We start from the raw sequence: 12,182 nt of genomic DNA, 5'->3' as shown, positions 1-12,182 counted from the left end.
GCTAGGTCCTGTTGATTCCAAAGTCTGGATTGGGTAGGTGCAAACACAGGTCTTTAGTTTTAGATTTGGCTTTTACCCTGGGGGAGCAGATTTCCACATGGCTCCCACCTCCTCCCCCTGTCTAGGTCTATCAGCTCTTCATTAAGCCTTTCAGTGGGTGGCCAACCTCCTGGCTGCTTCCTGCTGGTTCATTTCTGTGCTGAATGGGCAAGGGATGCAGAAACCTGCTGGGAACAGCTGAGCACCAAAAGCTTTGCTGAGGCAAGACAGGCGTGTCTGATCCCCAGCCTTCCCATTACTTGCCTCTGTGATTGATGCCCTGTAATTACCCTGGATATATGAGCCCAGTCTCAGCCAGCTGTAACAAGAGGGTCTGAAGAATCTGGAAAAGGCTTTTCTTCCTTGGCTTGTTTGAAAGAGATGCTCACAGCATGGTGGGGATCTTGAAATCCCACTGGGAATTGCCCCAAGGTCATTTTCCTAGCCTGTGGCAGCTTCGAAGGATTGTCAAGTATACAAAGGAGCCTCAGTAGCTTCCCCAACCCCTTATTCCAATGCCATTAGGCCTAAGGCTGTTAAGAGTCATTAGGCCAGGAAAGATAGGTTATCTTTCCTGATCTAAGCTTACCTTTCCCTACAGGCACTGGAAAAGGATCCTACAACTCCTGTGACCTTGCAGAACTGAGCCAAATAGTGTAGGTGGTTGCTTTTGGTAAATTCTAGAATTTAAGCTTTCTCTGCTCTACCATGGAGCTTTGGCCATACTGTGGGGCATGCATTGAAAGTGAAGGCAGAACTGCCCCAGAAACAATCGATTTTCTTAAAATTTTCCCTTGTGCCAGGTGATTAATTAGCAAACATGAGTCTCTGCTAGAGCATGGCCTAGTACAAGAGACATTTGTATGTGTGTATTTTATTGTACATAATCTAGAAATAGTGTGATTCTTACTTAGTCTTATCCAGAATGGATATTCATAGTCCTGTTAAAAAGAAAACAGAAAATATAGTACAAGGAGAAAAGTTAGGAATAAAATTTGAACCTTCTTCTGGAGTGAGTGCAAAAGAGCCTGATGATCAACTATGAAGAAATACATTTTAGGAGTGCAATATAAAAGCAATTTGACCTTTTCCAGGTTGGTAATTGCTGAAATAATCCCCTTGCATAGGTACAGCTGACAGGAGTGTTTCTGTCCCCATGCCAGCATTTCTGGCGTGCAAAAGTTACCAGAAGCTTGTGTTCTCCTGTTACTGTAGTTAGCATAACCATGATTAGCAGCTCTTCATCCTGCAGCCCTGGCCTTTGGGCTTAGTCTGGAGCCTCAGCTCAAAGGTTCAGGTAGTTCTGGCTATTGTTCATTAAGAGCAGTCAGGGAGCCTTTGTGTTGGGGACAGAAGAGCACATAGTGTGGGTAGGTCAGAGCACCAGTGTGGTCACTGGGTTTAGGAGTGTGATCAGCACAGGAGCTGCTGCTTTCCCCGAAGTCAGTGAGGGGAGGAGGAAGTAAGAGATTAGAAGAATAATTTTCACTGCTGAGTTGGAGAGTTCAATAGCTCAAAAGTGTCCTCCACAACCTGCCAGAGGCAGTTTTCTAGTGGGAAGTCATTGTCCACCAGGTTGACCAAGTAATAGTTGTCATGGATGTACTGGATGATCATGCGAGAGGGTGACTCCTCTTCATACAGCTTGGCCCATTGCTCGATCCACAGTGCAAAGGCCTCATCCTGCCACAGGAACAAAAAAAAGTTGGCAGTTGTGTAACATCTTCATGTTACTTAATTTAGGATACCCAGTGTTACACATGACTGGCCCTAATGTGGCTTGTTTCTTCTCAGTAAAAATGGCAAGAATTGAGCAAGGACCCTTGTGCTTTCCAGTCGGTGGGACGTGCCCAGAGCTGAAAGGAGACAAATTTGCAGTACAATGGATGGCTCAATGCTGCCCCTGTGTGCGTAAGAGGGGAGGAAAAGCCACTGTCCAGCACTCTTGAGGCCTGGTACAGTGACAGTAGTGGCTCTCAATCCCCATTACTGGGTGCTTTGTGCCTGGGAACAACTCTTGCTGGAGCTGAGAGAGCAGGAGGAGCAAGACCTGTACCTCTGCAAGCCAATATAGCAACAGCCGTCAACTGTGAGGGTTGTCAGAGACTAAAACAAAACTAGACACTCTGAACTTCCAGGGCATCACAGCAATGTATCCAGCAGAAGGGAGGACTCACCTTCCAGGAGAGGAAGCTTACAGGATCCACCACAGTGGGCTGGATGATCTCTCTTCCTGGGAAGATGCCCCAGGTGACGGCATTGGGTTGCAGATCTGGAGCATTGGTGATGTTCTGGCCCTGCCAAAGGAAGGAGAACCTTTCTGAAGCAACTTCTGGTGGAGGGACTGAGTGAGTTGGAAAAAAGTGTATTTACTCTCCTTGTTAAGGGACCAGACAGCTGCTGCACACCACAGCTGACTTGCTTTACTTTCTCTTCATCAGCCCTCATGTCTGAATATTTGGTATTTGTCTCTCTCCCAAGGTGGTGAAAGGAAAGTGTCCTGCGAATAACAGCCTACCTTGACATTGACAATGTGGTAGTTCACTCGCAACTCGTATTTCTTCAGCACTTTGAGCAGTGCTGTGACAATTTCACTGGAGGTGAAGAACTCTAGGTATGCCTGCAGGGAGGGATGGAGAAGGAAGAAGAGAATCAGAGCCTTAAATCACAGCAGAACTGAGACAAATACAGGTAAACAAGGACAGTTGTCGAGTCTGGGCTGCCTTGTACGTTCATCCCCAGAAACACGTACTACAGAGGCTTGAGCGAAGGGCAGAGCAAATTAGTAAGCGAGCTAGGTAAAAAAATAATTGGGGAGAGCAGAGGGAACAGCCCAGGAACAGTGCACTCAAGAAAGCTACATGCTTCCTGTTTTGCATCCACACAAGCAGACAAGCTGGAATGAACTCCAGTGTAACCACAACTGCTGCACAAGGAAGCAGTCTGTGCCAGAATGCTTGGAAGAAGCCTGAGCTTAACCTTTATTTTACAGCAGTGTCTTGCCAAGGCAGCCCAACCTGGTGAATGCAGAACTCAAGGGGTGTCAGCTGGGCTGTCCCAAGCACCACTCCCTGTCCTCATCTTTTGTTCACAATTCTCCCTATGTGCTTATACAACCAAATTCTGTACTTGTCTGTGCTTGGCTGCTCCAAACAACTGCTCTCCCTCCCCCCATTTCCTGGCTATTGTGTGAGATGATGGATTTCCCTCACCTCAGGGGAATTTTTTCCTTTGAAAACATAACTGCATTTGCCATCTGCTGGTCTCTGGCTTTACTGGTTTGGATCCCTTTTGAACAAGGATGCTTTTTTTTCCAGTATGAGCTACTTCCCTGGCATTTACCTTGATGGGATATTCCTATCACAGCCATTAGTGGCAAGGCTCTAGGGCCTAAAATGCCTGACAGTGGGAATCAGGCATGACAGGCACGACTGCTTGCAGGCCAGGGAAGGAATGTGACAGTTGTCCGAACAGCACAGCATAGTGCGTGGGCTGGGGGCAAGTGTGGAGAACTCTGCCTTACAGAAGGACAGAGGAAATTTTTAAATACCCCTTTACCACCATGAGATGCTGGGTGGTAGAGATACTACCTCACTGATTCCCATTTTATGAAAAATCTGGGTGCTTTGTGCATCACTGAATCAGATGCAGGGGGCAGGCACATGTGTATAAATAAAATGTCACAGCCCTGCTCTAGAAATAAGTTACCAATAATTACTTGCTGAGAGTAAAACCATGAAACTCTACAGATGTTCAGTAGATGTTTTGAGGTGGGGGAAAACAGCTGTGAAGTCAGCCATAGAGATGGCATTGTGGCTCTTAAGATACCAAAGGAGCTTTGCCTCATCTCACCAAGAACGCATTAAGATAAGGAGCAGGCAGAAAGATTATGTGGATGTAAGCCTGGGACCTCCCAACCTAACAAAGACCAAACTGGGTCATAACTCTTTACTGCCTGGCCCAGAGTAATACAGTACCTTTTGGAAAACATAACCTCCACTGGGCCCCCAGCCTACAATGGGGTCTGTGGATGGTTTGCCATTGATGTTTGGCTGGGAGTTAATGGTCAGGATTCCTCGTCTGTTGACCTTCTCCAGTTGGTCCTTCAGAAGGTTGGTTTCAGTAGCAAGAGGGTCATCATTCCAAGGCATACACGTAACCTACCATGAGGAGAAATGATGGCTCACAATGGATCTAATAACCCTTTGATTACCATCTGGATGTTGAAGGAACTCAGGAGTGCCTTAATGGTCTCAAACATACCTGCTTCAGGAGAGAATTCCCATGTTTGGTTCAAGGGTTAGGATATGCTCAACTGTAAGAATGACTGCTGAAGTCAATTGATACTGGTCCTGTCATACTGTAGCACCTTTCCTTTTATGCTGAGCTCTAGCTCTGGCTGCTGGGCCCCCTTCAACCAGTGTGCCAGCAAATCCTTTTGAATAGAGAAGTGCCAATTCTTCTTTAGAAGAACAGTGTGGTAGCAGAGGAAATGTGCACTACTGTTTGTGCCACACTGACCATCCCTTCATGGGCTCTCACCTTGTACCCATTCCTGTTGGGTTCTCCAGTGATGTAACATGTGAACACCTCAAAGACACTTTCCTCACAAGTAAGTTCTTCTCCCCACATCTTCAGAAGCTCCTCCCGAGGAGACTTGCTCTTCAGGTAGAAGAGGTAATAGTCCTTCAGTTCCCCAAAAGCTGGAGAGGAGGAGTTACCCCTGTAAGAGGAGAAGAACTGAAGTCAGAATTGAAGTCACTGAGGAAGATGAATTGATTTGGTGATGCAGGAAGACAGCCAACCACCAAGAGAAGTACACAACAAAACCCCACCTAGACACCAAAAGTCTCAACATCTTGGCGCCATTTGCCTCACCTCACTCAAATCCAAGCAATGGGGAACCACCTTGTTACGAAGCCTCCTAAAGTGTGCTCAGGACACCGGGCTTTCCTACTGCAGCTCTGCCTTACTGCAGGTGACAGCTTACCATCGGCCATTGGGGAAGTCATCCCACTCTTGAGTTCGATAGATGTAACTCTTCGGCCTGGAGGCCCAGAAGATTGGCCGGACATCTTCCACTCTTCTCTTGGGGTGAGCGCTGACTGCCCAGGGAAGAGGCCGCCTGCATGGGACGAGCAGATGTTAACACAGTTCCTCTGCTGACTTTCCACTAAAGGCTGGAAGCCTTTCCCATGGTGCAATTTGCCCCTGGGGAGAAATAACAGGGGGTGAGAAGAGTTCTGTTTGTCAAGAAGTAGGACAGGAAACTCTTCTTCCTTTATGGAAAATATTTCCTACTCAGTTCCCTCACAGGATGCTCAGTAGAGGTCTATTTAATGTTAAGGTAAAAGACTGACACCTGAAATTGGAAAAGGTAAGGGCAAAGCACTATGGGAAGCTACTTCAAGGGAAAATAAAAAACAGCTGTCAATTTTCCTTTGCTTCCTCTTGTCTGTGGACTCAGAGAGGAGTCCACATTCCCTTTCTCAGCTGCAGAGAACCCTAGAAATCCACACTGGGAGTATAGCCCTAGCCTGTAAGCATCAAAGACATGCTTCTTCCAAGTGGCAGCTCTAAGCTCTGTGTTTTTGAAGTCCCAGAATAGCTACTTTAAAGCTACTTGATTAAAACAAACTCCTCCTTTGGCTGTCCTCTCTATTCCTCCCAGCTTCTGTTGGAGATATGTGGGAAGGGTGAACTACTAAATGCAAAAAAGTTGATAAAAGAGAAAAAAAAAAGAAAAAGGAAAAAAGGAGAGTAGAGGTATTAACCCATCCATCGTTTGTACCTTCAGTGGATGGATGGATGGGAAAGTGGAACTAACAGAAGCCAACACATTCTGCTCACCTGGGGTCCTCTTTCCATAGGCCCAGGCGCTTCAGGACTTCAGTCGTAGCCACTTCCCGATTGAGGGTGTAAAAGTGGAGCCCGTGCACCATTCCACTGTCCAGCAGCTCCCGGCACATGGACACTGCCAGCTCCACCCCGTAGTTCCGGATAGCTGCATCATTGTCCTTGATGGGTTCAATCACATCTTTGATTTCCTGAGGCACTTCCAGCTTGGAGAGTTTCACCAGCTGGCGCAGAGAGTGGTAACCCTGGATGAGGATGCAGATTGTCATTTTTCCAAGACCCTTTTTTGCCATCCCAGTAACACAGGTACTTGATCCCAATTTTGTGGCAGGAGATTTAGAACTGGGGCTCCTGGAGTCTATTCCCAGGCCCCATCTCTAGGATGGTAACACTGTCCAGGTCATGTCACTTTAGGTGATTTCTCCCCAAGGCCTTGCCTGAGCCCAGCATGCTGAGAGTGACCTCAGGACTGGCAGGCCATTGTGCTTTTATATCCCTTTTTGCCATATGGACACAAGAAACCTTTTCAGCTTATTAGCTGCCTAAGAGTTTAATTTGGCAAACCACCTACAAATTGACCACATTTGATGCCTTGTGGGACTACCTAAAAACAGAGGCTAGACAAAATTAAGAGAATAACAAGCAGTTATATTTATTGAAGGGCCTTCAGGTGCATTAGGGCAGACAAAGCCCACCCAGGGGCTACACCCAAAATGGCCAATGGGTCACGGGGTTTTCATACTTTTATAAGTTTGGTCCATTTGCATATCAGGGTTAATCCTCCAATTACAGCTTCAGGTAATGAAGTCATTTACCCCAAGTGTGCTCCCCCCAACTCACTTCTGTTTACATTTCTCGGGGCCTGAGACAGTAAGGTGTCCTTGAGTTTCAGGCCTAGAGAGGAATTGTTTTGTCTGACCAAAATGGGAGAACAGTAGCTAACAGTCTATATGGAGTTTAGAATTATACACTAAAGAATTACTGAACTACAAATATAAGAAAAATATAAAAGCTGAAGTCCTAAGGCATTACATTCAGCACTCTCTCTTCCCTGAAATTTTGTGGAGGATATTTACAGACCTCTCTGAGGCCCTGACCCACAAACACCTAACACCCTAGATCCTCATTACCTCCCCAAATCCAAATTACTGGATTTCACCTGTATAGGGAAGATGCCAGGAATAATGGGGCAGGTGATGCCAATGGCTTGACAATCCTTCATGAACTTGAGAAAGGTTTCTGGTCGGAAGAAAAGCTGCGTAATGACGAAGTCTGCTCCAGCAAAGACTTTCTCCTTCAGGTGCCTCAGGTCTGCCTCATAGCTCTCTGCTTCAGGATGACCCTTGGGGTAGCCTTTGGGGAGAAGACGAGAAAAAATGAAAAATGTGGTGAGGACAACATGCAGAAATTAGGAAGTATCCAATCTGATTGTACTGTCACAGCCCAGGTCCAGGGAGGGACTGCTGAGCTGATTTCCCTGTCTCAGACCCTACTGCACACTCTGCAATAGAAGCCATTTACCTGCCACACAGATGTCAAAGTAATCATCAAATTCATTGCGAATATGCTTAACCAGGTCAACAGCATAGTTGAAGCCATCTACTTCTTCCTCCCATTCCTCACCAGCAGGATCTGAAAAGAGAACAAATCCATAGCTCTCTCCAACTGTTTGCTGAACTACGATCTGCTAGTTCTGTAAAAACCTCCTGCTATCAAAAGAAAGACAGAGATGAACTCCCAAATCTGCAGTTTTACCTATGAACTGGTTTTGTCTGCCCTTGAGCTGGAGGGACTGCTAAGAAACACAGTGTCAGCATTTAATTCCTGCAGAAGGAGCCCCTAAATCTTACTTCTCTGTTTTTACCCTGGAATTGAACACCACAGCAGCACAGGCTCCACACTACACATCACAGGACAGAAGGATTCACCTCCACGGAGTGCCATGATGTTCTTCAACCCAAGCCGCTTGGCCTTCTGCAGATGCCCTGTGATGTCATCCTTGGTCTGGTTGCAGCATGTCATATGCAGGATGGTCTCCAGGCCACAGTAGTTGACTGCAGTGTTGGCAATAATCATGGAAGAGGTTTCCTTGTCAGATCCTGGGTCCCCTGCAGGGTGCCACGTCACATCAATGAAAAGGGGACCACCTGCTCCCATGCGGTCAAACCTGTGGGGTTTAGAGCTGTGTTAGCCTACACCAGGTAGCCAAATCCCCTCCTTATGCCTGGAATATCTTGCTCACTGCTAGAATGCCAGCAGCAGGCAGAGAGAGCTTGGATGACAGCAACAGTATAGACCATAAAAGTGTTGCACTAAGAGTTTAGCAAGTGGCTGATGTAAATAAGGAAAGCTGTCCTTTAAGGCTCTATGGAGAAGAGCTTACAATCTCTTTGAAGAAGAGGCAACTGAGGTGTTCTCTGTACAACAAACTTTCTCCCTTCAAGCTCTAATAGACTGGTACAGCTTCTGACAGACAGCAATGCAAGTCCCATTCCTTTTGAGATGGTAGACTATGCTGCAGCCCCCTGTTGCCAGCTCAAACTGTAGAGGCCACAAATACAAAAAGATGGACCAGAACTCTGTTGTGCTCCTAAGTGTGCCTAAAAGAGAAGACAAGGGCTTCCCTAACTCGTCTCTCTTCTCCTCCAAGGTGGAACAGGCCCTTCTGTTTAACATATGGCATTGGCATACAGCAATTACAAAAAGAATTATGAAATACCCTCTTCTCCTCCAGGTAAGTACATGGTGGCTCCTGGGGCTCCGGAATAACTCCTAGCTCTGCTGAGACCTATCAGCTTTCATTTAGTATGTAGATAGGGACACCTCTGTCAGAGGCTGAAACTGTAATACTGAGGCACAAACCATAGTGTCCGGATGAATATTGAAAGGAAGTGGAATCTGTTTCAGAGATTTTGGCACACTGTCCATCAAGGAATATTTTCTGCTTTTAGTAGGTACTTTTCTGCCCCAGCATTGTGCTTCAGACCCAGAACATGGCATTGGAGTTACTCCATCTTCCCAGGGCATGGGAGAGGGGAAACAGCCTGGCCCCTCAGTAATCCCACCGTGACACTTAACTCTTCAGGGCCTCCAAGGAAGACAAGTTACCTGGTGTCCATTACCCTCCTCAGCAGGAAAGCACAGCCCCATTACCTGCTTCGTCACCTGGAAGGGGAGACAGAGCATGGGGCAGAGCCTGCCTCATTAGCTATTTCCCTGCCCTCCACCACAGATACTTCCCCTCTCCCCTCTCCTACCCTGCAGCGCTCACCTGGAGATGAGATTGACAGCAGCATTGGCTGTGCGTGGAGGGAAGAACTCCAGGGAGAACCACTTGTCTCCAGCATCCTGCCGGCGGCGCATCTTGTCCCGCAGCCGCTCATGTCGGTCAGCATCAAGGACAGGGGTAGAGCAGCGCGAGTTGTCCTTAGAGCTCTCGCTTCCACTGCTGCTGCCGCCATCAGACCTGGAGCTGGAACTGGCACTGCAGGTGTGTTGGGTCTCATTAACCATGGTGAGAGCTCTGGAGAGTGGAGCAGAAGGAGTATGGTCGGCACACGGGTCTCTGCAAGGAGCAGGTACTGCTGGGGTGGGCAGCAGATGATAAAAGAAGCCTATGCAAAGACCCAGCATTCCTCACTCCATCAAGGAGTCCCTTTTGCCAGCTTTCACTGTAAGCTGTAGTGGGGGATCTGGCAAAAACACAATAAAAAGCATATGTTTAGATAGTGCTGAGAGAAGTAATACAGCACTTGGCTTCATGCCACTTTGATGCAGCTCCTCTGGTGCCTGCTGGGTCAAATCTGGCTCTCAGAAGAGTCAGGTCAACATCACTTTTGCCCTGATTACAACTCAGCAAGCCAGGATGCCCATGTGAATTAGGTGATGGTCTCTGTCATCCTATAGCCTTAGGCTGGGAATGCCAGCAGAAAGATTTTTTTGTCTACTGCAGCTGCTTCTTGGACTGTATCCATCTTCAGAGCTTCCACTCTGTTTGTTCCCAAAAGGCAGCACTGCTTTACAGTGTAGGTCGGAAAGTGAGTGCTAATGGGGCAGGTACTCAAGAATGCACAAAGTATTGCTACCTCAGAAACAAAATACAGAATCCACTCTGACCAGGCCACCCCCACAAACTGTCCTTTGTTTTCTTTGCTGGCATCACGGCTCCAATTCCAAACATTAGCCTTCTCTACAAGACACACCATCTCCACAGACAACTGTCGTCTGTGCCAGTCCCATTGCACACAACTAACTCTTTACCAGATACACTATTCCCTTTGTCACTAATTGTGGCTGCTTGGAAACAAGGCCAGCAGAGACCATCCTCATCTCACTGCCTTGCAACAAGATCAGCTGTGCTTGCTTGGCTTTACAGAAAGCAAAACAGCACTGCAAGTCAGTGGTAAAAGTAGGTTTAGGATACCCAACTCCACTTAGCTTCGCAAAATGTCCCATCCTGTGCCTTTAAAATGAGGTAGGGATTACAGACAGTTACGGGAGAGCTACCACAAAATTTAGATCTGCGTTATTTGCTTTAGTACCTGCCAAAACTTAAAATTGTCACTGGGAAGCAGCATGTTGTCCAAGCATTACATAACTTTGGCGCTTGTTTTGGAGGAAGCAGTTGTGTGAGCCAGCACACACTCAGTCCTTATCATAAGCTCTGTGGGTTTAGTTCAGCCAAGAAGACTTTGAACTTGTCTTCTACTGTTTACACTTGAGTTGCCAAACCCTTTGGGAGAAAGTCTAGTTTTACCACCTGAGGAACCTCTCCAGCTGGCAGGAGATGTGAGAAAGAAGCACAGGCCTTCTGCTGCCAAGAGGAACTAGGAGCCTTAGATCTCTTGTGTACCAACATAGCGGCTGTGGTAAAAATCAGCAGCACAGACCTACTGAGAAGTGAAGCAAAACCAACTGGGCGCACAGTGACAGCCCTGACCAAGCTCAGGCAACTTTGCCTGACATCCACGTACACTAATCTGGGAGAATTATCCCCAAGCATGTGTTTGTGATCAAGCTAGTGGCTCACAATCATGTGCTGTCAACTCCCAATGTCTCATTCCTAGCAAGCATGGCACAGCACTGTAGGCAAATCAAAGGAGCTTTGTTTTCTGGCTTGAGATTTAACACCCATCACATAGAAAAAAGGTTCATGTCTTTATGTCTCTACAAAATGAGACTTGCTGTTGAGGAAAGGCCCCTATCTTGCTGTCAATATCAAATCATGAAGACAGGGGAAAGGCCCACTTAGATTTTTGTCTACAGGCAGCATTTGGAACAATTTTCTTACCATGATATGCATCACAGATTTGCTGGCAGATACTGCTAGTTATTGCAAAGAGAAAAAAGATAAGCCTAAACAAGAAGAACAGCAACAAAGTAAGACAATTTTTAACATCTGTCAACACTCCTGCACCTGTCTTGGCCACATTGCAGAGTTCAAAGATCCGTGGCTCAGCACACTGCTGATGCTCAGCATGGATGCACCTGCTGTGTTTTTATGATGCTGGTGGTATTCAAACTCCTTCCAGCCCTGAGCTGACACCAACACACACAGCGTGGAGTCTGCCTCCCCCTAAGCTCAGTTTTACCCTCAAGACTGAAGTCGGCTGCACCAGATGCACGCTTCACACAGGGTGCACACGCTTCACGGGGCTGCTCCAGGGCCACGGCATCAGGCTGACAGCCGGGCGGGCATCTCAGGGGGCCGCGGCTACGCCCACCGCTGGAACGGCTAATGGAGCAGCGGCTCGTCCACAGGGACAGCCGGGGGGAAGGGCCGGAGGGAGCCTGCCACCCCCGTGGGCCGCCGGGTGAGAAGGGGAGCAGCAGCACCTGCAGTCCCTGGTACCGGGGGGGAGGGTCGGGGCCAGGCAGGTCACTGCAGCTCGATCGCCCCTTCACTTCAGCTGACCTCGCCGAGAGCACGGCCCGGCCCGCAGCAGCCGGCAGACAGACCCGACGCGGGGAATATCTGGCGCTGGGGTAGCGATAGGACCCCCGTTCCCGGACCCCGCTCACCTGCGACCGGCACCGAGCGCTGTGCGGGCCGCCCTCCCGCCGTACTTCAAGGGCGGCCGCGGCCGGGCGGGTCACGTGGGGCCCCGCGGCTGCCCTCACCCGACATGGCGCCGCGGGGCGGGGCTGCAGCGGCAGGGCCGGGCGAGGCCTCGAGGGCGCGGCTAGAGCGGGCCGACGAGGCGGGACCGGCGGGGCTGCGGGAGCGGGGCCAGGGCGGAGCCAGGCGGGGCTGCGGAAACGCTGCCGGGAGAGGGACGGGGGCGCGG

The 12,182-nt window shown here is 48.6% G+C and overlaps 1 protein-coding gene across 8 annotated transcripts; it reads right to left on the bottom strand.

Moving 5' to 3' along the window:
* Positions 1 to 34: 34 nt before the first annotated feature.
* MTHFR (methylenetetrahydrofolate reductase) lies at positions 35 to 12,027 on the bottom strand. 8 transcript variants are annotated; one of them, XM_032131656.1, is made up of 13 exons: positions 11,917 to 12,023; positions 11,186 to 11,250; positions 9,167 to 9,587; positions 7,824 to 8,062; positions 7,417 to 7,527; positions 7,055 to 7,248; positions 5,890 to 6,140; positions 5,030 to 5,164; positions 4,582 to 4,762; positions 4,017 to 4,199; positions 2,558 to 2,659; positions 2,217 to 2,336; positions 35 to 1,722 (listed from the first exon to the last, which is right to left on the bottom strand). In XM_032131656.1, exons 3-13 carry the CDS (start codon positions 9,526 to 9,528, stop codon positions 1,525 to 1,527), a joined length of 2,076 nt encoding a protein of 691 aa, XP_031987547.1. In that variant the 5' UTR covers positions 9,529 to 9,587; positions 11,186 to 11,250; positions 11,917 to 12,023; the 3' UTR covers positions 35 to 1,524. The 8 variants fall into 8 exon arrangements, 6 of the variants coding, with proteins under 6 accessions (XP_031987547.1, XP_031987549.1, XP_031987551.1 ...); XM_032131658.1 differs by having other exon boundaries at positions 9,167 to 9,418; XM_032131660.1 differs by lacking the exon at positions 11,186 to 11,250 and having other exon boundaries at positions 9,167 to 9,418; positions 11,917 to 12,024.
* Positions 12,028 to 12,182: the final 155 nt, after the last annotated feature.

Source organism: Corvus moneduloides, chromosome 22 (assembly GCF_009650955.1).
Source record: "Corvus moneduloides isolate bCorMon1 chromosome 22, bCorMon1.pri, whole genome shotgun sequence".
Lineage (NCBI taxonomy): Eukaryota > Metazoa > Chordata > Aves > Passeriformes > Corvidae > Corvus > Corvus moneduloides.
This window is presented reverse-complemented; position numbering and strand designations above follow the sequence as displayed.